The sequence below is a fragment of the Somniosus microcephalus genome, chromosome 16 (genome assembly GCF_052327205.1).
Source record: "Somniosus microcephalus isolate GS21.2 chromosome 16, FLI_Smic_1.0, whole genome shotgun sequence".
Lineage (NCBI taxonomy): Eukaryota > Metazoa > Chordata > Chondrichthyes > Squaliformes > Somniosidae > Somniosus > Somniosus microcephalus.
Window position 1 is genome coordinate 734,160 of NC_141002.1, and position 27,314 is coordinate 761,473.

Consider the following 27,314-nt stretch of genomic DNA (forward strand, 5'->3'; position numbering starts at 1 on the left):
GAGCTCCTCAGGAGTAGCCTGGTGAGCAGCCCGACTGACCAGAACATGTGGCCCAGGATCGACACATCACACCTCATCAAAGGCCGTCCCACCAGTCACTTTTTATGACAACACTATCCCTTTAATAGAAACTATCCCTTTAATGGATGTTTTGAGAAAAGCACAAGGAAAAAGAAGAAAATTAATTGTCTGTCAAAGTGCAGTCACCAGATTAAGCACATGTAATTGGAGTCTGCAATCTTTTGGTTTTTCTTGTTCCAGAAGCTTTGGTGGGTGGAGTCAGGAGACTCAATGCAAATGAATGTAGCGAAGGAATTCAAAGCAAGTCTCACCGGACGCCTCACTTCAATTACTTGCACCTTTAATACAGATTTGCTCGGAAATCCATTGCCTTCCTTTCAAGATGCCAGTTTTCTACAGATGGATGTTCGTGGCTGTTGTTGCCGCAGTGGTTTCTGTTCTGGATGTGGTGGGCGGTTGGAGCGGTAAGTGGGTTATTACCCTCACTCACGTTAACATTCTACCTGACTGCTGTTATAAGTGGAACACAGTGCGTATGTAAATCTGTGCTTTAGACATGGATTACTAACTGAAAATCTCCCGGTACTGGCTGCAAGCAATACTGGAGCGTCTTTTCGTTGGAACAAAGAAGGTCCAGAGGAGATCGAATGGAGGATGTTCAAAGTTCTGAGAGGTTTTGATAAAGTAAATCAGGAAAACTATTTCTACTGAATCAGCACACTTAAGATATAGAATGCCCTACCAGAAACTGGTGGAAGCAAAATAAATAAGTGTTTAAAAATGAAATGAATTAAAACTTGGTGAAAACAAAAGCGTTTGGGAAAAGAGCAGGGGAATGGGACAAAGGGGAGAAACCTGGCACAGGTGTGATGGGCTGAATGGCCTCCTGGGCTGTAAAATTCTGTAATTTTGTATTTCTAGGAATGTTGGAAATCTGAAATAAACAGAAAATGCTAGAAACACACAACAGGTGTGTCAGCATTTGAGAGAGACAGACAGATTAATGTTTTAAGTAGAGAGCCTTCATCAGAACGACGAGAAGAGGAGAACAGGTAGATATACTAACTACTAAGAGGCAGCTAATGGGTTTAATACCGAGAGACAGATTGTAAGTAGCGGGAGAGCTGGTGAATACTGGATGGTATATGATCTGCACCACAGACGCTACATTCTACACCAGAGCATCTGAAATGTCACAACATAGCAAGGTTCAGGATTAGGATCCAGAGTGACATCAGTAGGACAAAGACTAAGGTAGTAGACTGGAAAAGAGCAAATTATGAGGATATGAGAGTGGAACTAAAGAAGGTAAACAGAGAAAATATTGAAAAACAAAGAGACAGCAAAACAGTGGGAAATCTTTAAAAGGAAATCAATAGTGTTGAAGAGAAATGTATTCCAATAAAAGCCAAAAACGAGAAAGCTAATTATGGGGCACCATGGATGAATAAAGAACTGAAGGAAAAATTGAATCTGAAGGAAATGAGATACAAGAAGCACTTAGATACTAACGGAGAAGAGGACAAAAGGGAATACGAAGAACTTAATAAGTTAAAAAGTGAAAAAAGCCACCAGGAAGACAAAGAAAAATTACAAAATCAAATTATCAAGCAATATAAAAAGAAATAATAAAGTGTTGTATAGACACTTAAATAACAAAAGGAAAATTAAAGCAAGGATAGGGCCACGAAAGGATGAGCAAGATAAATGTATAGGTAATGACAGAGAAATGGCAGAAGTATTGACTATTTACAAAACCTCCGTTTTTACTAAAGAAGATAATGAAATAGACACTTCACCAGAGGATGAGCTTAAAACGTATATGAACACAGTTGGGATAGAAAGGGGGAATATAATTGACAAAGTAGCAAAACTAAAAGAGGATAAAACCCCAGGTCCGGATGATATGCACCCATGCATATGCAAGGAAACTAGGGAGGAGATAGCAGAGGCACTAGTTTATACACACAAAGGTTCCATAGAAGAGGGGGCAGTGCCAGAGGACTGGCGGACAGCTAATGTTGATCCTATATCCAAAATGGGAGATGGAACAAAACCTGGGAACTATAGACCAATCAGCTTAACGTCAGTGATAGGGAAGATACTGGAATCTGTACTAAAAGAAGTGACAGAAGAGCATCCAGAGACAGAAAATAGTCAGCGTGGATTCTGAAAGGAACTCTTTGAAGTGGTAACAGAAAGAGTAGACAAGGGTAATGCAGCAGATGTCATAGACTTGGATTTTCAAAAGGTCTTTGATAAGGTACCACACAGTAGGCGCATGACAAAGGTGAGGGCATGTGGAGTCGGGACAAATATCTGAATGGATAGCAAATTGGCTAAAAATAGAAAGTAGAGGTAAAGAGTAGTTATTCAGATTGGAGGAAGGTAGAAAGCGGTGTTCCAGAATGATCTGTGCTGGGGCCACTGTTATTCATAACTTACATTAATGACTTGGACTTAGGAATAGGTAACGCAATATCAAAACTTGCAGCTGATACTAAACTCGGTGGGGGGGGGGTTGGGGGGCGCAGCAGGTATAGCTAACACTGAGGAAGAATGCAACACAATAAAAGACTATGGGCTAGATTTTCAGTATCGGCAGTTTTGGGGCGCTAACCTTAGTGCCCGCCCGAAGTTAGCGCCCGCCCCAAAGTAGCGCCCCGTTGCCGGGAATTCAGTGGCTTCGCCCTAAGAGGTTGGTCGAGCGCTAAAAGAGGTGTTCCACTACTCTCTTTAGGCGCTAAGCCGGCGGTCCAGAGGGATAGCGCCCAGGCGGGGCGCAGCGTGGGTGCGGTCATTTTTGGACTGACAGCAGACCCCGTGGCGCCGACCAGCTCTTAAAGGGGGAAGGCACGAATTGGTCTGCTGCCACGCCCTGCACACTGCAGCCTTGCAAAGAGGCCTCAACACTGCTGCTCAGCCCCAGGGAGTCATGGCAACGCCAGAGAAGGCCCGTCAGCGTGCCCTGCGCTTCTCAGAGGGTGATCTGGACATCATGCTCACAGCTCTGGAGGTGAGGCGCAAGATCTTGTTCCCAGAGAGTGGGAGGAATCCAACCCACCACGACTACACCAAAGCCTGGAAGCAGATCGCCCAGAGGGTGACATTCACCGGCGATGCCCCCAGGACCCACAAACAATGTCGTAAAAAATACAACGACCTGACCAGGATTGTCAAGGTGAGTAGCCTTTCCAGTCTCCTCCTCATTCTTGCATGTACACCTGACATGATGGGCAAAGGGAGCTGAAAGTCCTATTGGCCAGCCCTCAGCCAGCAGCATTGGGACAGTCATGAGCATCAAATGGCCATTCGGCACTCTACACTTTGGCCAAGCTATTCCACCATGGGAGGCTGTGCACACTACATCAGGGCTTCACTCTGGCCAAGCTATTCCACCATGGGAGTCAGTGCACACTACATCAGGGCTTCACTCTGGCCAAGCTATTCCACCATGGGAGGCAGTGCACACTACATCAGGGCTACACTGCGCACTTACAGCCCGTCCTTTCTCTTGCAGGCTAAAGTAGCGTTTAATCACCAGGCCCGTGCCAGGGGTGGCCGCGCCAAGCTGCAGAAGCTCACTCGGCTGGAGGAGCGCGTGTGTGTGCTCATGGGAGCACGTGTGATTGTCCCCACAGCGTGCGGTGTATCCGACCCTCCACTGCCCGGCAATGGTAAGGACCTCGCCTTTTGGCCCTCTCACATCACACTGGCCCATCCGAGCTACCTCCTTTGCCACTGTCCCACCAATGCGCTGTATGCCACCAGTCCTAACTCCCTCGCTGACGCCGTCTCCTCACTCTGAAGCTACTCTTGTGCATTCCTGCTTTCAGCTGGTGACGACCAGGACCCTGAAGCTGCCAGTGACAGCACCTCCGAGCAGGAGGAGGAGGAGGAGCAAGCCGGACCATCGGGGGAACAGTCACGTCCCGCAGGAGAGGAGGAAATGCTTGACACCTCCTCACTGGACGAGTGCCTGGAGGAACTGTCGCAGGGCAATGCAGCTTCTGGGACCAGTGGCGTCCAGCCACCCAGGAGCCGTGCGCGTGGCCCGCGGCCCTCCCCCCAAAGGAGGGAAGGATCAGAGGGGAGTGCTGCTGATCAGCACACTCGCCGCCACCAACGTGGCAAGGGTCCCTTAGTTCGGCCCCCTCCTCCCCAGCGGGAGAGTCGCGACTCCAGTCCGGACACCTTCACCTCGGAGGAGGTGCGGAAGCTGGATAAGATGGCCGAGGGTTCGGACCGGCGCCACACGGAGCTCATGAGCGTGGTGGGGCGCATGCCTGAGGCCATCGAGTTGCTGGCGACCAGTGTGCGCGAGTTCGGGGCAGCAACTGCCGCGAGTGGCCGCATGCTGACTGATGCCGTCAAGACCCTGGCGGATGTGATGCGCGCGCACACCAGGACAACAGGGGCTCTCACTGCTGCCACACGCGCCGTCTCAGGCAGGCATCGCCAGGGCAGCCGCCGCGCTGGACCATCCCAGCAAGCCGCCCCTCGGCTGATTGTTACGGATCATGCAGTGCGGGCCCGGCCGAATGCCACCGCGCCACAGCACCAGCCAGCGCATCCCAGATGCCAGCTGGCCCACATTGCGCCATCCGTCGCTGCCATTCCCACACTGGGGCGTCAAGGGCAAGCGGCTGCAGCTGATGGTGGCCAGGCTCAGGTGCGCCACTCAGCAGACGGCCCCTCGAGGCCCAAACGCCGTGTAGGCCGCCCCCCAGCGGCATCTGGCGGAAGGGCATCTGAGCCTCAGGCCCCTTCCCCCAGCCTCGCAGCAGCCACTGGGCAGAGCTTGCGAAGGAGCAGCAGGCCGGGCAGGGGAGGCAAAAGGCTGGGCAAGGTCTCGCCCTCACGGGCCACTCAGTAGAGGGTGTGGCCAGCTTTCCTTTTATATGGCGGTGGCCATCTTTATTTTGCCCATGGTTGTGTTGTTGGAGGGCTTATATTTTGCGTTAGGCCGACGTTGAGGCCCGGTTTGAAGAAAGGTGGAGTGACTCCTCCCCAGTTTGTGGGAGTGAGTCGTTTGTTGGGCTTTTTGTGGGGCCCGTTTATTGTTTTGGGGGATTCATGTGGGAAGGGCTTTTCATTTTTGTGTAATAAAAAATTATCTTTATTCATGCAGTCTCCATGGTTTTTCTTCTTAGTGTTTGTTGGCTTCGCCGGCTGAGGGCTTGTGGAGCGGCTGCATTCATCTTCCCTCATGGCCCCTGGCCATTCCCTGACAGGGGGCTTAGAAGTACCGTGTAATAAGGTGGAGTTGTGCGGCCCTTGGCCCTGGTCGCTCCCTTCTGGGAACGTACTCCTGCTCCTCCTCCTCCTCCTCCTCATGCTCCTTCTGCTCCTCCTCCTGAGGTGCTGGTCCAACGTCAGGTGGCAGTGCCTGAGTCCTGCGGATAGCCAGGTTGTGTCGCATGCAGCAAACCACCACAAATTGGGAGACCCGGTCCGGCGAATACTGGAGAGCTCCTCCGGAGCAATCAAGGCAGCGGAACTGCTGCTTGAGGACCCCAATAGTTAGCTCGATGATGTTGCGGGTGGTTTGATGGCTCTCGTTGTAGGCCTCTTCAGCAGTGGTCCTGGGCGCGCGGAGCGGGGTCATGAGCCAGGTGCACAAAGGATAGCCTTTGTCCCCGAGTAGCCATCCTCTTGGGGGAGGCTGTGCCTGGAACATGTCATGCACAGTACTCTGCCGCAGGATAAAGGCATCGTGGCTGCTGCCTGGGAAGCTGGCATTGACTGCCATGATGCGCTGCTTGTGGTCACAGACCAGCTGCACATTCAGAGAATGGTAGACCTTCCTGTTGCGATACTGCTCGCCATGCTCCAGAGGGGCCCGCAAAGCCACATGCGTACAGTCTATGGTGCCCTGCACCAAGGGGAATTCCCCGAGTCTGGAAAATCCCAATGCGCGCTGATGCTGGCTCTCCAGGGCCATGGGGAAAGAGATGAATTGGCTTCTCATTCTGAACAGTGCTTCGGTCACCTGGCGGATGCAGCGATGCGCTCCGTACTGGGAGATGTTTGCTATGTCCCCAGCAGCGTATTGGAAGGAGCCGGTGGCATAGAAGTTCAATGCCACCGTCACCTTGACTTCCACCGACAGAGACGTCCTGCACCTGAGCTTTGGCCGCAGATCTCGGCGAAGCAGGTGGCAGATCTCTGCAATCACCTCCTTTCGGAATCGGAGCCTTTTAACACATCGCGCGGCACTCATGTTTAGGTAGGAGCGCTGCTGGCGGTATAGCCTGACAGGGTAAGGCCTACGTGGCCGACGCCTGTAGCCCCCTCTGCCTCTAGCCAGGGCTGCCCCTCTCACAATGCGTCTGCGAGCCCTACGGACATGGAGCTGCAGCTCCGCGTTGGCACCCCATGCAACCCCCATCAAATCCTGGCAAACACTCAAATTTCCAAAAGGCCACTTGCAGCGCTCTGGCCTGAGTCCAAAAATACCTGAGCTCTTGCTGCTTGAAACCAGTTAGCTATCCTCGTTTTTGTGTCTCCAGAAATGCGTTGCACAAGAGTGTTTTCTGAAAAAAGGCTGACCTTTATACTGGAGAGCACGTCCCCTTTAATTTGCGCCCCCCGGGGCCCGCGCTGGTTGTGTTGCGTTCCTTTTTCCAAACGCTCCGGCCGCCAGCCGCATATTGGGGCGGTCCGACTGAAGTTTGGAATCGGGGCGCACAAAGGGCGTTGCACGAGGATGTGACGTCATTTTCTGCGCGTGCATCCGGGCGGGCGCTAAACTTTGCGCCGGCGCTTACGGGCAACTTAATTTGGGGCGGGGTGCAAACTGCGCTGCGCACGGGCGCTACACGCATAGCGCCCGAAAATCACTTCTCTTAAGGCGCTAACTGCTGGCGCTATCAACTGAAAATCTAGCCCTATGAAAACTTGCAGGCTGGGCAGTTAAGTAGAAAATAGATAAATGAGAGGCGATACACTTTGGTATGAAAAATAGTAACATCACCTACACCTTAGAGTCATAGGCCTAGAAATTGAGTGGGCTTTGCGCCCATTTTGCGGCGCTAGAGGTCATTGCGCTGGACTTACAGCCGCTTCAGAAATTCCCTGGGGCCCTACCATCGGCGGTAGACCGGTTGCGCTGCGCCGGCACCGATGACGTCATCGGTGTGCGCAGCGTCCCGGTTGCCGTGGTGACGGGCCCCAGCGCCGAAATTGAGTTGCGGCCGCCTCGCCCGTGGCAGCCGCAACTAAGACTCTGGCAACCGAGTCTTACAGGAGTTTGCACCGGCGCATTAAGGTCGCGCTGCGGCCGGCCGCTTTCCCGCCGGCCGCCTGCCCGCACCTCCCTCCCCGGACTCCTCCACCCCCCCCCCCCCGCGGAACAGATGCTTCTGGGCTGCGAGCCCGGCACTTCCCCGAGGTGCCGGGCTCATTTTTGTGAAGATTTTACCGGCCAGCGGGCGGGTGCAGGCAGCTCCTCCTTAACTGAAGGAGGAGGCCTGCAATTCCCGAGCCTGCCGCACCGCATCGGGCGCCGCAGCGCCGGAATAGCGCCGCAATGCGGCAGGTAGCGCCCATTTTCAGGCGCAAACACCCTTCAGTAGCGCCGGCAGCCGTTTGGGCGCGGCGCTACTGAATTTTTGGCACGCGCAGGGGGACTTAGCGCCGGCGCTAACTTTCCGGCGCTAAAGCCCTGGCGCGGCGCCAACTGAATTTCTAGGCCAGGGTTGCCAGAGTCTTAGTTGCGGCTGCCACGGGCGAGGCGGCCGCAACTCAATTTCGGCGCTGGGGCCCGTCACCACGGCAACCGGGACGCTGCGCACACCGATGACGTCATCGGTGCCGGCGCAGCGCAACCGGTCTACCGCCGATGGTAGGGCCCCAGGGAATTCCTGAACCGGCTGTAAGTCCAGCGCAATGACCTCTAGCGCCGCAAAATGGGCGCAAAGCCCACTCAATTTCTAGGCCATAGGGCTAGATTTTCAGTTGCTTGCGCCAGCAGTTAGCGCCTTAAGAGAAGTGATTTTCGGGCGCTATGCGTGTAGCGCCTGGGCGCAGCGCAGTTTGCGCCCCGCCCCAAATTAAGTTGCCCGTTAGCGCCGGCGCAAAGTTTAGCGGCCGCCCGGATGCGCGCGCAGAAAATGACGTCACATCCTCGTGCAACGCCCTTTGGCCGCCCCGAATCCAAACTTCAGTCGGACCGCCCCATTGTGCGCCTGGCGTCCAGAGCGTTTGTAAAATGGAACGCAACACACCCTGGGGAGCGCAAATTAAAGGGCACTCGTACAAAAGGCACTCTGCATGTGTTGTGTGGAAGTAAGCTGTGTGTTGTTCTGAACGGACTATTTATGTTTCCGGGCACCAATCATTCCTCCTCCTCCTCCTCCTCCTCCTCCTCCTCCTCCTCCTCCTCCTCCTCCTCCTCCTCCAGACTTTGCATTTGAAAAAAATACATGCACCCTTCCCCTTTAAGAGCTCACTGGCACCAGAGTGTCTGCCGTGCGCTACGCCCGAGCTCGGGTGTTGCGCTCTCCACCGCCGGCTTAGCGCCTAAAGATACTAGTGGAACGCCTCTTTTAGCGCTCCACCAACCTCTTAGGGCGAAGCCACTGAATTTCCGGCAACGGGGCGCTACTTTGGGGCGGGCGATAACTTCGGGCGGGCGCTAAGCTTAGCGCCCCAAAACTGTCTATACTGAAAATCTAGCCCAAAGAGTCTTAGGGCTAGATTTTCAGTTGCTTGCGCCAGCAGTTAGCGCCTTAAGAGAAGTGATTTCCGGGCGCTATGCGTGTAGCGCCCGGGCGCAGCGCAGTTTGCGCCCCGCCCCAAATTAAGTTGCCCGTAAGCGCCGGCGCAAAGTTTAGCGCCCGCCCGGATGCGCGCGCAGAAAATGACGTCACATCCTCGTGCAACGCCCTTTGGCCGCCCCGATTGCAAACTTCAGTCGGACCGCCCCATTGTGCGGCGGGCGGCCGGAGCGTTTGGAAAAAGGAACGCAACACAACCAGCGCGGGCCCCGGGGGGCGCTAATTAAAGGGAACGTCCTCTCCAGTATAAAGGCCATCCATTATTTCAGAAAACAGTCTTGTGCAACGCATTTCTGGAGACACAACAAGGAGGATAGCTAACTGGTTTCAAGCAGCAAGAGCCAGGTATTTTTGGACTCAGGCAACAGCGCTGCAAGTGGCCATTTGGAAATTAGAGTGTTTGCCAGGATTTGATGGGGGTTGCATGGGGTGCCAACGCGGAGCTGCAGCTCCATGTCCGTAGGGCTCGCAGACGCATTGTGAGAGGGGCAGCCCTGGCTAGAGGCAGAGGGGGCTACAGGCGTCGGCCACGTAGGCCTTACCCAGTCAGGCTATACCGCCAGCAGCGCTCCTACCTAAACATGAGTGCCGCGCGATGTGTTAAAAGGCTCCGATTCCGGAAGGGGGTGATTGCAGAGATCTGCCACCTGCTTCGCCGAGATCTGCGGCCAAAGCTCAGGTGCAGGACGTCTCTGTCGGTGGAAGTGAAGGTGACAGTGGCATTGAACTTCTATGCCACCGGCTCCTTCCAATACGCTGCTGGGGACATAGCAAACATCTCCCAGTACGGCGCGCATCGCTGCATCCGCCAGGTGACCGAAGCACTGTTCAGAAGGAGAAGCCAATTCATCTCCTTCCCCATGGCCCTGGAGAGCCAGCATCAGCGCGCATTGGGATTTTCCAGACTCGGGGAATTCCCCTTGGTGCAGGGCGCCATTGACTGTACGCATGTGGCTTTGCGGGCCCCTCTGGAGCATGGCGAGCAGTATCGCAACAGGAAGGGCTACCATTCTCTGAATGTGCAGCTGGTCTGTGACCACAAGCAGCGCATCATGGCAGTCAATGCCAGCTTCCCAGGCAGCAGCCACGATGCCTTTATCCTGCGGCAGAGTACTGTGCATGACATGTTCCAGGCACAGCCTCCCCCAAGAGGATGGCTACTCGGGGACAAAGGCTATCCTTTGTGCACCTGGCTCATGACCCCGCTCCGCGCGCCCAGGACCGCTGCTGAAGAGGCCTACAACGAGAGCCATCAAACCACCCGCAACATCATCGAGCTAACTATTGGGGTCCTCAAGCAGCGGTTCCGCTGCCTTGATCGCTCCGGAGGAGCTCTCCAGTATTCGCCGGACCGGGTCTCCCAATTTGTGGTGGTTTGCTGCATGCTACACAACCTGGCTATCCGCAGGACTCAGGCACTGCCACCTGACGTTGGACCAGCACCTCAGGAGGAGGAGCAGGAGGAGCATGAGGAGGAGGAGGAGGAGGAGGAGGAGGAGCAGGAGTACGTTCCCAGGAGGGAGCGACCAGGGCCAAGGGCCGCACGACGCCACCTTATTACACGGTACTTCTAAGCCCCCTGTCAGGGAATGGCCAGGGGCCATGAGGGAAGATGAATGCAGCCGCTCCGCAAGCCCTCAGCCGGCGAAGCCAACAAACACTAAGAAGAACAACCATGGAGACTGCATGAATAAAGATAATTTTTTATTAAACAAAAATGAAAAGCCCTTCCCACATGAATCCCCAAAAACAATAAACGGGCCCCACAAAAAGCCCAACAAACGACTCACTCCCACAAACTGGGGAGGAGCCACTCCACCTTTATTGAAACCGGGCCTCAACGTCGGCCTAACGCAAAAAAAAAGCCCTCCAAAAGCACAACCATGGGCAAAATAAAGATGGCCACCGCCATATTAAAGGAAAGCTGGCCACACCCTCTACTGAGTGGCCCGCGAGGGCGAGACCTTGGCCAGCATTTTGCCTCCCCTGCCCTGCCTGCTGCTCCTTCGCAAGCTCTGCCCAGTGGCTGCTGCGAGGCTGGGGGAAGGCGCCTGAGGCTCAGATGCCCTTCCGCCAGATGCCGCTGGGGGGCGGCCTACACGGCGTTTGGGCCTCGAGGGGCCGTCTCCTGAGTGGCGCACCTGAGCCTGGCCACCATCAGCTGCAGCCGCTTGCCCTTGACGGCCCAGAGGGGGAATGGCGGCGACGGATGGCGCAATGTGGGCCAGCAGGCGTCTGGGATGCGCTGGCTGGTGCTGTGGCGCGGTGGCACTCGGCCGGGCCCGCACTGCAGGATCCGCAGCAATCAGCCGACGGCCGGCTTGCTGGGATGGTCCAGCGCGGCGCCTGCCCTGGCGATGCCTGCCTGAGACAGCGCGTGTGGCAGCAGTGAGTGGCCCTGTGGTCCTGGTGTGCGCGCGCATCACATCCGCCAGGGTCTTGACGGCATCAGTTAGCATGCGGCCAGTCGCGGCAGTTGCTGCCCCGAACTCGCGCACACTGGTCGCCAGCGACTCGATGGCCTCAGGCATGCGCCCCACCACGCTCATGAGCTCCGTGTGGCGCCGGTCCGAGTCGTCGGCCATCTGATCGAGCTTCCGCACCTCCTCCGAAGTGAAGGTGTCCGGACTGGAGTCGCGACTCTCCCGCTGGGGAGGAGGGGGCCGAACTAGGGGACCCTTGCCGCGTTGGTGACGGCGAGTGTGCCGAGCAGCAGCACTCCCCTCTGATCCTTCCCCCCTTTGGGGGGAAGGCCGCGGGCCACGCGCACGGCTGCTGGGTGGCTGGACGCCACTGGTCCCAGAAGCTGCATTGCCCTGCGACAGTTCCTCCAGGCACTCGTCCAGTGAGGAGGTGTCGAGCATTTCCTCCTCTCCTGCGGGACGTGACTGTTCCCCCGAAGGTCCGGCTTGCTCCTCCTCCTCCTCCTGGTTGGAGGTGCTGTCACTGGCAGCCTCAGGGTCCTGGTCGTCACCAGCTGAAAGCAGGAATGCACAAGAGTAGCTTCAGAGTGAGGAGACGGCGTCAGCGAGGGAGTTAGGACTGGTGGGATTCAGCGCATTGGTGGGACAGTGGCAAAGGAGGTAGCTCGGATGGGCCAGTGCGACGCGAGAGGGCCAAAAGGCGAGGTCCTTACCATTGCCGGGCAGTGGAGGGTCGGATACACCGCACGCTGTGGGGACAATCACACGTGCTCCCATGAGCACACACACGCGCTCCTCCAGCCGAGTGAGCTTCTGCAGCTTGGCGCGGCCACCCCTGGCACGGGCCTGGCGATTAAACGCTACTTTAGCCTGCAAGAGAAAGGACGGGCTGTAAGTGCGCAGTGAAGCCCTGATGTAGTGTGCACTGCCTCCCATGGTGGAATAGCTTGGACAGAGTGAAGCCCTGATGTAGTGAGCACTGCCTCCCATGGTGGAATAGCTTGGACAGAGTGAAGCCCTGATGTAGTGTGCACTGCCTCCCATGGTGGAATAGCTTGGACAGAGTGAAGCCCTGATGTAGTGTGCACTGCCTCCCATGGTGGAATAGCTTGGCCAAAGTGTAGAGTGCCGAATGGCCATTTGATGCTCATGACTGTCCCAATGCTGCTGGCTGAGGGCTGGCCAAAAGGACTTTCAGGTCCCTTTGCCCATCATGTCAGGTGTACATGCAAGAATGAGGAGGAGACTGGAAAGGCTACTCACCCTCACAATCCTGGTCAGATCGTTGTACTTCTTACGGCATTGTGTGTGGGTCCTGGGGGCCTCGCCGGTGAACGTCACCCTCTGGGCGATCTGCTTCCAGGCTTTGGTGTAGTCGTGGTGGGTTGGATTCCTCCCACTGTCTGGAAACAAGATCTTGCGCCTCACCTCCAGAGCTGTGAGCATGATGTCCAGATCACCCTCTGAGAAGCGCAGGGCACGCTGACGGGCCTTCTCTGGCGTTGCCATGACTCCCTGGGGCTGAGCAGTAGTGTTGAGGCCTCTTTGCAAGGCTGCAGTGTGCAGGGCGTGGCAGCAGACCAATTCGTCCCTTCCCCCTTTAAGAGCTGGTCGGCACCACGGGGTCTGCTGTCAGTGCAAAAATGACCGCACCCGTGCTGCGCCCCGCCTGGGCGCTATCCCTCTGGACCGCCGGCTTAGCGCCTAAAGAGAGTAGTGGAACGCCTCTTTTAGCGCTCCACCAACCTCTTAGGGCGAAGCCACTGAATTCCCGGCAACGGGGCGCTACTTTGGGGCGGGCGCTAACTTCGGGCGGGCGCTAAGGTTAGCGCCCCAAAACTGCCTATACTGAAAATCTAGCCCATAGAGTTATACAGCACAGAAAGAGGCCCTTCAGCCTATCGTGTCTGCGCCGTCCATCAATCCCTGTCCAGTCTAATCCCATTTTCCAGCATTTGGTCCATAGCCTTGTATGCAATGGCATTTCAAGTGCTCATCCAAATGCTTCTTGAATGTTGTGAGGGTTCCTGCCTCTACCACCCTTTCAGGCAGTGAGTTCCAGATTCCAACCACCCTCTGGGTGAAAAAGTTCCTCCTCAAATCCCCTCTAAACCTCCTGCCCCTTACCTTGAATCTATGCCCCCTTGTTATTGACCCCCCTACTAAGGGGAAAAGTTCCTCTTTATCTACCCTATCTATGCCCCTCATCATTTTGTACACCTCAATCAGGTCCCCCCTCAGCCTTCTTTGCTCCAAGGAAAACAACCCCAGCCTGTTTAGTCTTTCTTCATAGCTGAGGTGCTCCATCCCAGGTAACATCCTGGTGAATCTTCTCTGCACCCTCTCCAAAGCAATCACATCCTTCCTATAGTGAGGCGACCAGAACTGCACACAGTACTCCAGCTGTGGCCTCACCAGCGTTTTGTACAGCTCCATCATAACCTCCCTGCTCTTATATTCTATGCCTCGGCTAATGAAGACAAGTATCCCATATGCCTCTTTATCCACCTTATCTACCTGTTCCGCTGCCTTCAGGGATCTATGTACATGTACACCAAGGTCCCTCTGACCCTCTGTACTTCCTAGGGTCCTACCACTCATTGTGTATTCCCTTGCCTTATTTGTCTGTCCAAAATGCATCACCTCGCACTTTTCAGGGTTAAATTCCATTTGCCACTTTTCCGCCCATCTGACCAACCCGTTTATATCGTCCTGTAGCCTGAGGCTTCCCTCCTCGCAATTTACCACCCCACCAATTTTCGTGTCATCCGCGAACTTACTGATCATACCTTTTACATTCTCATCCAAATCATTTATGTAGATCACAAACAGCAAGGGACCCAGCACCGATCCCTGAGGTACCCCACTGGACACAGGCTTCCAGTCACAAAAGCAACCTTCGACCATCACCCTCTGCCTCCTGCCACTCAGCCAGTTTAGGATCCAACGCGCCAAGGCACCCTGGATCCCATGGGCTCTTACCTTCTTCACCAGTCTCCTATGCGGGACTTTGTCAAAAGCTTTGCTGAAGTCCATGTAAACCACATCCACAGCTTTTCCCTCATCCACACACCTAGTCACCCCCTCGAAAAATTCAATCAGATTTGTCAGACATGATTTACCCTTGACAAAGCCATGCTGACTATCCCCGATTAATCCTTGCCTCTCCAAGTGGAGACTAATTTTGTCCCTCAGAATTTTTTCCAATAATTTCCCTACCACAGATGATAGGCTCACTGGCCTGTAATTCCCTGGTTTATCCCTGCTACCCTTCTTGTATAATGATACTACATTAGCTGTTCTCCAGTCCTCTGGTACATCCCCTGTGGCCAGAGAGGTTCTGAAAATTTGTGTCAGAGCCCCTGCAATCTCCTCCTTTGCCTCATACAGCAGCCTGGGATACATCTCGTCCGGGCCTGGGGATTTATCCACTTTTTGGCCTGCTAAAACCGCTAGTACCTCCTCCCTCTCGATGCTAATATGTTCAAGTATGTCACAGTCCCCTTGCCCAATTTCTATGTCTACATCGTCTTTCTCCATAGTGAACACAGATGCAAAAAATTCATTTAAAACCCCGCCTACATCATCTGGCTCTACACACAGATTGCCACTTTGGTCCCTAATGGGCCCTACCCTTTCCCTGGTTATCCTCTTGCCCTTAATATACTTATAAAACATCTTAGGATTTTCCTTTATTTTGCTCGCCAGTGTTATTTCATGGCCCCTCCTCGCCCTCCTAATTTCTTTTTTAAGTATGCCCCTGCACTTTTTATACTCCTCTAGGGCTTCCTCCGTCTTTAGTCTTTTGTAACTGCCAAAAGCCCCCCTTTTTTTCCTAATGCATTTTTGTATATCCCTTGTCATCCAAGGTTCCCTTTGCTTGTTGGTCCCACCCTTGACCTTTACAGGAACATGTTGGCGTTGTACTCTCTCTATTTCCCTTCTGAAAGTCTCCCACTGTTTTGATGTGGATTTTCCTATAAGTAGCTGCTCCCAGTCCACTTTGGCCAGATCCTGCCTTATCATATTAAAATCGGCCTTCCCCCAATTTAGAACCCTTATTTCCGGGCCGTCTTTGTCCTTTTCCATGACCACCTTAATTCTCACCGAATTATGGTCACTGTCGCCAAAATGCTCTCCTACTGACACTTCCACCACTTGCCCGGCTACATTCCCTAGAATTAGGTCCAGTACCGCCCCCTCTCTTGTAGGACTTTCTACATGTTGGCTCAAAAAGCTCTCCTGGATGCACTTTAAGAATTCTGCACCCTCTAAGCCTTTCACATTCTGACTATCCCAATTAATATTGGGGAAGTTGAAATCCCCCACTATTATTACCCTATTATTTTTGCACTTCTCTGAGATTTGCCTACATATCTGTTCCTCTATCTCCCCCTGACTGTTTGGGGGCCTATAGTACACTCCCAGCAAAGTGCTTGCCCCCTTTTTGTTTTTAAGTTCTACCCATATGGCCTCATTAGAGGAACCCGCTAATATATCATCCCTCCTTACAGCAGTAATTGACTCCTTAATTAATATTGCAACACCCCCTCCCCTTTTACACCCCCCTCTGTCTCGCCTGAAGATTCTATACCCCGGAATATTGAGCTGCCAGTCCTGACCCTCCCTCAACCATGTCTCCGTGATAGCAACAATATCGTACTCCCATGTGTTCAACAACAACTTCAGTTCATCCACCTTATTTGCAAGACTCCTTGCATTAAAATAAATGCCTTGCAGCCTTGCCATATTCCCTTTTGCCTTCACATATTTGCTCTGCCTTCCCAGCTGACTTATTTTTTCCTCCGTATTTGGCTGTAAATCACCCCCTACTATAGCTCCACTCTGTATCCCATCCCCCTGCCAAGTTAGTTTAAACCCCCCCCAGCAGTGCTAGCAAACCTCCCCGCAAGGATATTGGTCCCCCTCTGGTTCAGGTGTAAACCGTCCGACTTGTACAAGTCCCACCTTTCCCAGAAGCAGACCCAGTGATCCAGGAAACTAAAGCCCTCCCTCCTGCACCATCCCTTTAGCCACGCATTCATCTGTTCTATCTTCCTATTCCTATACTCACTAGCACGTGGCACCGGGAGTAATCCAGAGATTACAACCTTTGAGGTCCTGCTCTTTAATCTTCCACCTAGCTCCCTAAATTCTTGCTGCAGGACCTCATCCCTCTTTTTACCTATGTCGTTGGTACCTATGTGGACCACGACCTCTGGCTGTTCACTCTCCCCCTCCAGAATGCCCTGCAGCCGCTCAGTGACATCCTTGACCCTGGCACCAGGGAGGCAACAAACCATCACGTCTACGGCCACAGAAACGCCTATCTGTTCCCCTTACTATAGAATCCCCTACCACTATTGCTCTCCCACTCTTTTTCCTCCCTTCCTGGGCAGCAGGAGCACCCCCAGTGCCAGGAAGTTGGCTGCTGCTGCCTTCCCCTGGTGAGTCATCCCCCTCAACAGTATCCAAATCGGTATACCTGTTTCAGAAGGGAATGGTCACAGGGGTCTCCTGCACTACCTGCCTGCTTCTATTGCTCCGCCTGGTGGTCACCCATTTCCTTTCTTCCTGTGCAGCCCTTACCTGCGGTGTGACCAACTCACTAAACGTGTTATCCATGCCCCTCTCAGCATCGTGAATGCTCCACAACCCATCCACCCGCAGCTCCAGCGCCTCAATGCGGTCTGCTAGTAGCTGCAGCTGGATGCATTTCCGGCACACGTGGTCAACAGGGGCACCGGCAGTGTCCCTGAATTCCCACATAGAGCAAGAGGAGCATAACACGGGGCTGGGCTCTCCTGGCATGATTTACCCTTTAATTAATTTAAATTAATTCACTATCACCAATTAAAGATATCTCTAAGGCACTTGTATAGTCTACCTACAGTCCCTGCTACACCAGAAAAGACCCTAGTAACTATAAACTACAGAGTTAAAGTTTAAAAAAGAGAAATACTCACCAACCAATCACTTACCTGCTCCCTGGTGACGTCACACTTGGATTACTTTTTACCTCTCTCCTCTGCTGTTGATTTGATCGGGCCTCACCTCGCAACTGCCGCCGATTTTAAGCTCCGCCGGTCACTGCCCCCTCACAGGTCCGATGCTCTGATCAGGCCTCACCTCGCAACTGCCGCCGATTTTAAGCTCCGCCGGTCACTGCCCCCTCACAGGTCCGATGCTCTGATCGGGCCTCACCTCGCAACTGCCGCCGATTTTAAGCTCCGCCGGTCACTGCCCCCTCACAGGTCCGATGCTCTGATCGGGCCTCACCTCGCAACTGCGAAAATAAGAAACTGCATGGGGTAGAAGAGCAAAGGGATCGAGGGATACAGGTGAACAAATCATTAAAGCACCATCACAGGTCAGCAAAGCAATTAAAAATGCTAACAAAGCACTGGGATTTGTTTCTAGGGGTATAGAATTCAAAAATAGTGAAGTTATGTTAAATTTGTATAGAACCACTTGGAGTGCGGCACAGATTTAAAGTAATTGGTCGGAGGTTTAGAGGGGAGTTGAGAAGAACGTCTTTCACCCAGAGGGTGGTGGGGGTCTGGAACTCACTGCCTGAAAGGGTGGTCGAGGCAGAAACCCTCATCACATTTAAACAGTACTTGGATATGCACTTGAAGTGCCGTAACATACAGGGCTACGGACTAAGAGCTGGAAAGTGGGATTAGGCTGGATAGCTCTTTTTCGGCCGGCACAGACACGATGGGCCGAATGGCCTCCTTCTGTGCTGTAAATGTCTATGATTCTATGAGAGAAAAGGGAATAAATAGAAAGACATGCTGAAAGGCTGAGATGATGTAGATGGAATGGGAGGAGACCCGTGTGGAGTATAAACACCAGCACAGACTAGTTGCGCTGAATGGCCTGTTTCTGTGCTGTATATTCAATGTAATTCTCTCTATGTAAATGTCATTTTCCACAGCTGAAATGTTCCCAATCTGTCATTGAGAAGAACTCTCCCTTCCCACACAAGAATGGCAGGTCCCAACATCTTTACCTTCCATCTAACCAGCCTGTAGCGGATCATCTTCGAACACTGCCGCACATGCCCGATGGGCTGAATGGACTTCTGGACTGTAATTTCTATGAATCTAACAAAGTTCAAAACAAGAAAAGCTCATTCGGCCCTTAAAGACTCCATTGGACCCATGTCTGATTATTCTATCATGGGTTTGGTCCTCCTCCCCCACCTGTTGATCTCTACTTTAAGGAACAGAAACTGCCCCCCCCACCCCACCCCCACCCCGTCCCTTCCCTGAGAAATGAGCGGCGCTGTTAATATCTCTCTAACCCTCAGTAGGTAGCAATTCTACTTAAAGGTTCAGAGTGACCCTTGAATCAATTCCCTTCTCTGGAGTCTGTTCTAAACCTGCAATCCTGAGGAAGGCTCTTTATTCTGTAGATAGAACAGAAATGCCAGCCACAGTTTTCTGCTTACTTACTAGCCTGGAGCTGATAACTCATCTCCAACAGCCAGCGGGTAACGCTTATTGATCCATAAACCAGGCACAAGCATAACAAAAACCAGTCTTTAGAAAGGAGTGTTTGTTCACATGTTGTTGGCTTGGCTCAGTTGGTTTCACCCTCCCTTGAGTCAGAAGGTCATGAGTTCGAGCCCCCCTCCGTAGAAGTGCACAAAATCCAGGTTGACACTCCAATGCAGTACTGAGAGAGTGCCGCACTGCCAGAGGGCCATCCTTCTGATGAGACATTAACCTGAAGCCCTGTCTACCTGTTCAGATTGCGGATGTTAAAGATCGCATGGCATTATAAGATGAAGAGCAGGGAATTCTCCTGGTGCCCTGGCCAGCATTCCTTCCTCAACCAACACCCCAAACCCATTAACTGGTGGCTAACTGAGGAAGTTAAGGATGGTATCAAATTGAAAGAAAAGGCATACAATGTTGTGAAGATTAGTGGTAGGCCAGAGGATTGGGACATTTTTAGAAACCAGCAAAAGATGACTAAAAATTAAGAGGGAGAAGATAGATTATGAAAGTAAACTAGCAAAAAATATAAAAACAGACACACACAGAAACACACAGAAACCCCACAGTGCAGATAGAGGCCATTTCGGCCCATCGAGCCTGCACCGACACATATCCCACCCGATCCCCGTAACCCCTACACCAACACATATCCCACCCTATCCCCACGTATTTAATCCCCCCTAACACTAAGGGTCAATTTATCATAGCCAATCAACCTAACCCGCACATCTTGGGACTGTGGGAGGAAACCGGAGCGCCCGGAGAAAACCCACGCAAACACGGGGAGAATGTGCAAACTCCACACAGACAGTCACCCGAGGCCGGATTCGAACCCGGGTCCCTGGCGCTGTGAGGCAACAGTGCCACTGTGCTGACAGTAAGAGCTTCTACTATATAAAAGGGACGAGAATAGCTAAAGTAAACGTTGGTCCCTTAGAGGATGGGACTGGGGAATTAATAATGGGAAACAAGGAAATGGCAGAGACTTTGAACAAATATTTTGTATCAGTCTTCACGGTAGAAGACACTAAAAGCCTCCCAATAATAATTGATAATCAAGGGGCTATAGGGAAGGAGGAACTTAAAACAATGACCATCACTAGAGAAAAAGTACGAGGCAAACTAATGGGACTAAAGGTGGACAAGTCCCCTGGACCTGATGGCCTGCATCCTAGGGTCTTAAAAGAAGTGGCTGCAGAGATAGTGGATGCGTTGGTTGTAATCTACCAAAATTCCCTGGATTCTGGAGAGGTCCCAGCGGATTGGAAAACCGCAAATGTAACTCCCCAATTCAAGAAAGGAAGGAGACAGAAAGCAGGAAACTATAGGCCAGTTAGCCTAACATCTGTCATTGGGAAAATGCTGGAATCAATTATTAAGGAAGTAATAGCAGGACATTTAGAAAATTATAATGCAATCAAGCAGAGTCAACATGGTTATATGAAAGGGAAATCGGGTTTGACAAATTTACTAGAGTTCGCTGAGGATGTAACAAGCAGGGTGGATAAGGAGGAACCAGTAGATGTAGTGTATTTGGATTTCCAGAAGGCATTTGATAAGGTGCCACATAAAAGGTTACTGCACAAGATAAGAGGTTGGTGGTAATATATTAGCATGGATAGAGGATTGGCTAACTAACAGAAAACAGAGAGTCGGGATAAATGGGTCATTTTCCGGTTGGCAAACTGTAACTAGTGGGGTGCCACAGGGATCAGTGCTGGGGCCCCAACTATTTACAATCTATATTAATGACTTGGATGAAGGGACAGAGTGTACTGTAGCCAAATTTGCTGAAGATACAAAGATAGGTGGGAAAGCAAGTTGTGAGGAGGACACAGAGTCTGCAAAGAGATATAGACAGGTTAAGTGAGTGGGCAACAATTTGGCAGATGGAGTATAGTGTGGGAAAATGTGATGTTATCCACTTAGGTAGGAAAAATAAAAAAGCAAAATATTATTTAAATGGGGAGAGATTACAGAATGCTGAGGTACAGTGGGATCTGGGGGTCCTCGTACATGAAACACAAAAAGTTAGCATGCAGGTACAGCAAGTAATTAGGAAGGCAAATGGAATGTTGGCCTTTATTGCAAAGGGGATGGAGTATAAAAGTAGGGAAGTCCTGCTACAACTGTACAGGGCGCTGGTGAGACCACACCTGGAGTACTGCGTACAGTTTTGGTCTCCTTATTTAAGGAGGGATATACTTGCATTGGAGGCAGTTCAGAGAAGGTTCACGAGGTCGATTCCTGAGATGAAGGGGTTGTCTTATGAAGAAAGGTTGAGCAGGCTGGGCCGATACTCATTGGAGTTTAGAAGAATGAGAGGTGATCTTATTGAAACATATAAGATTCTGAGGGGGTTGGACAGGGTAGATGCAGAGAGGATGTTTCCCCTCGTGGGGGAATCTAGAACTGGGGGCACAGTTTCAGGATAAGGGGTCGCCCATTTGAAACGAAGATGAGGAGGAATTTCTTCTCTCAGAGGGTCGTGAATCTTTGGAATTCTCTACCCCGGAGAGCTGTGGAGGCGGAGTCAGTGAATATATTCAAGGCGGAGATAGACAGATATATGAGCTACAGGGGAGTCAAGGGTTATGGGGAGCGGGCGGGAAAGTCGCGTCGAGGCCAAGATCAGATCAGATCAGATCAGATCAGATCTTATTGAATGTCAGGGCAGGCTCGAGGGGCCGAATGGCCTACGCCTGCTCCTATTTCTTATGTTCTTATCTCATTACTGTTTGTGAAACTCACTGTGCATGAAATGGCTGTCATATCTGCTTCCAGAACAGCAGCCTGAGTATTTCATTTCTTATCAATTATTGATTTAAATGTTATCTAATCAGAGCGGCCTACTGGCCTGTACTGAGCCCCATGCAGATCATCTGTGGCTGAAGTGCAGCTCTTTGTTTGGAGCCCGTCCACCTACTAAATCCTGATTATATGAGGTGAAGAATAACACAAAGGATCTGGTCAGCTGCAATAAATCTGGCAACCTTCACTTCAATATATTTTGCATGTACTCAGTTCTGAAGCAACTGGTCTGGAGCCTGACAAAGACCCAAAGTGCAGCAACACCACTGCTACTACAAGCTTGGCTTGATGAGGCAAAGAACCACTGCTGGTAACTGTATTAGGGAAGGAATATGAGAGGAAATAAGAGGCAAGGAGAAAGAAAAGGAATGAGATGAGGAGAGGATAAATCGGGAGACAGAGGATAAGAGAGAGACAGAATGAGACCAGGTGTATTTTGCAAATTCCTCAATAAATGGCTCAGTGACACCTCAAAATGGGCCCAACAGCAATTAGCCTCTAACTGACCCTAAGATGTGCCTAACAACAGTTAGATTTTGTGGCCTCAAAGGGACTCGGAAACTTGAACACAACTCCAGCATAGCAGCAGAATAATACACTGCATTACACCGTATAATGCTACTGTTGTATCATCTGACACACCAGGCGCAATGGCACAGGAGATCCACACTACTGATTTAAAAAAATGCTCAGGTCAGATCCTGATCCAAGGCCTGATGGCAGAATGAGCTGAATGTCCTTTATAGGTCCACCATTCTTGTAATGATCTGCTGTGATTTCCTTTCAGATATGCACTTATTTCATGTGCAGTGTGAATGCATCTATCGTGACGGTGGGCTGGCTGATATATCTTTGCAATATGCTTACGATGGTGCGACTATTATGTACTATGATGTGGGTATTAAAAGATACATTGCAGCTCAGCCTATTGCACAAGCTGAAGTGGACAGGCGGAACTCGGAACCAGATTACGTCGTGTCTGTTCCACGCCGTGTCGAGAGTGTCTGTGATGAAATTAAACAAGCAGCTATATCAAGCAAAATCACCCTGGAAAAAATGGGTAAGATAGTTCATATAAACAGCAACTTACACTTACATAACGCAGCAAAATGTCCCAAAGAACTTCACGTGGGTGGGTGGGTGGGGGGATTCTGACACCGCGCAGGGAGTGGGGGAGGAGATATGGACGAAGTAGATGATTTTGGGGAGAGATATAGTAAGGTAGAGGGTTTGGGAAGAAAGTCCTAGAAAGCAGGGGTGTGATGGTGAAAGGCTCTGCCATCGATGGAGGGGAGGACACAACGGTCCAGGCTCAGAGGTGTCAGCTGGGCCGTGAGGTAGGAGGAGGTTCCTGAGGTAGGGTGCAGTGTGGCTTTGGAAAGATTTACGTGCTTGAAATGAATAAGTTGCGCAATTACAGCCAACAGACAGAGGAGACTTTCATTCTATCATTCTGGAGCTGGATTCAAACCCACAGTAGAAGGAAAGTGCTTGAACCACTGCACCATCATTTCAGGAAAAGCCAGGCTTGTAGGAGTGCTTGAACTCCTAACGAAAGTACTGAGACTGAAACTAGCAGTTAACCAAACGTGGTTTAATGCACTAGTAAAAGTTACAAACAAAACCGCAGGAGAAACTCTATACAGGTCTGTACATCAACTGGTTCCTCGAGGACAGCGGGGGAACGCCTCTCCCCTCTGACGTCATGACATCATCACGTTTCCCGCCGTTGGGAACGCCACGTGACCTGCATGATGACATCATCGCGCTGGATCGCCATTTTACCGAACCCGCGCTGTTTATACAGAGCAAATACTTCAAGGTAACAAGCCCCTGTTAAAGGCAATGATATACTTTACTGCAAGAGTCTCTTGGTGGCTTGGCACAGGCTCAGAGTTTTTTCAACAGGGCTAATTATAACCTGCAATCCGTTCTTGTCTGTTTTCACAGCTCCTACATCCAGCAGAGCCTTTGTTCAGAGGAAAGCAGGCCAGAATGATTTGGTGTGTTTGGTGAAGAACTTCTTCCCCAATGACATCAAAGTGAGCTGGGTCAGAAATGGGGCAGTCACTGTCAACGGACCAGTGACAACTAACATTCTACCTCAAAGCAACGGGACGTTTCAAGTGAGAAGTATCCTCCGACTGAACAAAGATGCTGATGCTTCATACTCCTGTCAAGTGGAACACGAGGCCATCAGTGGGAAACTCACGGTACCTCTAGGTAAGGTTCGCTACTCGAGAAAGCTCAGGCAGGAAGAAGCCATTAGACCCAACAAACCCATCCTGTTCTCAAAGATCAATCCTGCCTACTCACCATATCCCTCACTCTCTCCAGAAACACATCCAATCACCTTGTGACTCCACCCATTCCGTCTGCTATGTTATTCTTCCCTGCTAACCTATTCCACAACTTGATTATCCTTTGGGTGAAACCATTCCTCCTAACTTGTTAAAGTTTAACTAAGGGCCACCTGCTTTCTGTCCAATGAAATAATGTGAGGTCTGCATTAGTGGAAAGTTGACCTCCCTCAAAGTGGAGGCACCTCCCCAGTCAGTAATGGAAATTGAAAAAATAATCCACTTCCTTCACTGTGTCTCTCAAACTTCTACCATATCTCCAACTCACTGTCAGCAATGCCACGAGCCAGTTACTAGTAACGCTCAGGTAGCTTTTCCATGTACGTAACCGGACGGGTGTGGAGAACGTCCTGTTGTTAGATTATAAAACACAAAGTAAAACTGGAAATCACCAGACTCCCAACTGTCCTTTCCTCAGAACAGAACAGGAACACTGCAAATGAAGCTTTGATCATCATCGGAGCCATGCTGGGGATACTGGGAATAGGTGCTGCTGTGGTGACTGGAATTCTGTATTGCTGTGTCTTAAATCGTAAGCTATTACACAAATGACAAACTATCGTTAATGTTCCAGATTATATTGGGAGCCAGTACCTGCACTATGCTTTGCACAGACTTTAGCAAAGGGCCCAAATATTTTGACCTCCTCCATACATTTGGTGTGTTTTAAAAAATGGGGGTTTCAATATGTAAAGAGAACTATGGATATAATTGATCATTGCAGGACAAGGAATGTGCTAACTAAAGGAAATGGTCAGAGTTAGACATGTCTGTGTATATATCAGAGAACCTCACGTTCTCCGTTTTAATGGGGCTATTGGAGAAAAGGTAAAATAAAAGGAGTCTTTAAAGAGATAAACTTTGAAATTAATGTTTGAGATATTGTGGTGCAAAAGTTTAACCAGTTTAAATGATAATCCTTGTCCACTGAGGGTGTGTGTGTGTGAGAGAGAGGGGGGAAGCTGAGGAAGAGACAGAAAACACAGGTGAAATAAAATAGAAAGTGGGAGGGAACATTTAGATATACATCACTTCCAGGGGCTAATGTCAAACTGTTAACCCTTCTGTTTCTCATACAGGTTGCAACCAGTTCAAGTTTCAACCAACAGGTGAGATAAACAGTCCTTTACTCTGAATAATTTTGGCCTCATTTTGTGGTGGGTAATATTTAATGTGGTAGTACAATTTGGTGATTTTTCTCTTTCTAGCAAAGTTCACTAATCGGGCAGGGCCATGCCGATCGAATCCATGCAAAGCCAGCACACGGTCCAGTACCTCCAACACCTCCAATTCCAGCATCTCTTCAGGTAACAGCAGTTTTGTAACCCAGTCAACAATCAAAACCATAAGAACATAAGAAATAGGAGCAGGAGTAGGCCATTCAGCCCTTCGAGCCTGCTCTGTCATTCAATGAGATCATGGCTGATCATCTACCTCAACTCCACTTTCCTGCATTATCCCCATATCCTCGATTCCCTTAATATCCAAAAATCTATCAATCTCTGCCTTGAATATACTCAACGACTGAGCCTCCACAGCCCTCTGGGGTAGAGAATTCCAAAGATTCACATCCCTTTGAGTGAAGAAATTTCTCCTGATCTTATTCCTAAACGGCTGACCCCTTATTCTGAGACTGTGACCCCTGGCTCTAGGCTCCCCAGCCAGGGGAAACATCCTCCCAGAATCTACCCTGTCAAGCCCCTTAAGAACTTTATACGTTTCAATGAGATCACCTCTCATTCTTCTGAACTCTAGGGAATATAGGCCTAGTCTACTCAATCTCTCCTCATGGGACAATCCCCCATCCCAGGGATCATTCTGGTGAACCTTCGTTGCACTCCCTCTATGGCAAGTGTATCCTTCCTTAGGTAACTGTACACAATACTCCAGGTGTGGTCTCACCAGGGCCCTATATAATTGCAGGGAGACGTCCTTACTCTTATACTCAGATCCTCTTGTAATAAAGGCCAACATACCATTTGCTTTCCTAATTGCTTGCTGTACCTGCATGTTAACTTTCAGTGATTCGTGTACAAGGACACCCAGGTCCCTCTGAACACCAACATTTCCCAATCACTCACCATTTAAAAAATACTCTGCTTTTCTATTTTTCCTACCAAAGTGGCTAACTTCACATTTGTTCACATTATATTCCGTGTGCCATGTTCTTGCCCACTCACTTAACCTGTCTATATCCCTTTGCAGCCCCTTTGCATCCTCCTCACAACTTACATTCCAACTTAGCTTTGTATTGTCAGCAAACTTGGATACATTACACTTGGTCCCTTCACCCAATTCATTGATATAGATTGTGAATAGCTGAGACCCAAGCACTGATCCTTGCGGTACCCCACTAGTTACAGCCTGCCAACCTGAAAATGACCCGTTTATCCCTACTCTCTGTTTTTTGTCCGTGAACCAATCCTCAAACCAAGCTAATATATTACCGCCAACCCCATGAGCCCTAATTTTGTGTAATAACCTCTTGTGCGGTACCTTATCGAATGCTTTCTGAAAATCCAAATGCACTACAGTCATCTCAGCAACGTGATCTTACCCAAGAACAACAGAGCTTGATCCTCCTCCCCACGGTCACTCAGATCAGGAATAACAGAGCTTGATCCTCCTCCCCACGGTCACTCAGACCAGGAGTAACAGAGCTTGATCTTCCTCCCCACGGTCACTCAGACCAGGAATAACAGAGCTTGATCCTCCTCCCCACGGTCACTCAGACCAGGAATAACAGAGCTTGATCCTCCTCCCCACGGTCACTCAGACCAGGAAGGTCCCACGTTTGATCGCTGGGCCTGTGCTGAGATACTTCATCTCAGCTGCTCTGAGGTAGGGGTGCAACAATTGGCCTCAGTTCCTTGGGCTGGGGGGGAAGAAATCAATAAACATCCCTGCTCCTGGTCACTATCCGATGATTCCTGCTGGAAAGAGCACGTGTGTAGACATTAATATCAGGATCAGGCCGTGAAACCCACCCCACCAACTGTTGACACTCACTGTCCAGTCACACATGACAACTGGCTCCTAGCATGGGCAACCAGGGATCCAGTGGCTGTGGGACTGAAATTAAACAAGGAGACATTATCAGGAGGGAAGGGGAGAGGTTGGTGAGAGAAAAAATATTCTTTGTATCTATGAGCTTTTTGAAGTACGTTTTCCTGGTTTGTAACCCAGGACGACAGATTCTGAATAAATGAACTTACATTTTATTATCTTCTTTTCAGCTGATGGTTTGACTAAATCCTCTGCATAAGGTAAAAGTTCTGTCAAATATATTCAGTGTTTCTGCAGTGATGCTTGTAACTGGGAGAAGTGCCTCTGTGCCGTCTGTGAGGGATTCATCCGTCACCTGAACAGGCAGAAGGACGCAGCTCTTTTCTGAGCAATAAGCATTGGTTG

General features: G+C 50.8%; 1 protein-coding gene across 1 annotated transcript in view; it reads left to right on the plus strand.

Moving 5' to 3' along the window:
* The first annotated feature begins 282 nt into the window (after window positions 1–282).
* LOC147105934 (SLA class II histocompatibility antigen, DQ haplotype C beta chain-like) overlaps window positions 283–27,314 on the plus strand; it is a 28,207-nt gene continuing 1,175 nt past the window's right edge. Inside the window, exons 1-7 of the mRNA XM_086008541.1 lie at window positions 283–485; window positions 22,331–22,603; window positions 23,494–23,766; window positions 24,322–24,435; window positions 24,983–25,012; window positions 25,112–25,210; window positions 27,140–27,169. Coding sequence (XP_085864667.1) covers window positions 404–485; window positions 22,331–22,603; window positions 23,494–23,766; window positions 24,322–24,435; window positions 24,983–25,012; window positions 25,112–25,210; window positions 27,140–27,168 — 900 coding nt within the window. The 5' untranslated portion in view covers window positions 283–403 and the 3' untranslated portion in view covers window position 27,169. The remainder of the gene's footprint in view (window positions 486–22,330; window positions 22,604–23,493; window positions 23,767–24,321; window positions 24,436–24,982; window positions 25,013–25,111; window positions 25,211–27,139; window positions 27,170–27,314) is intronic.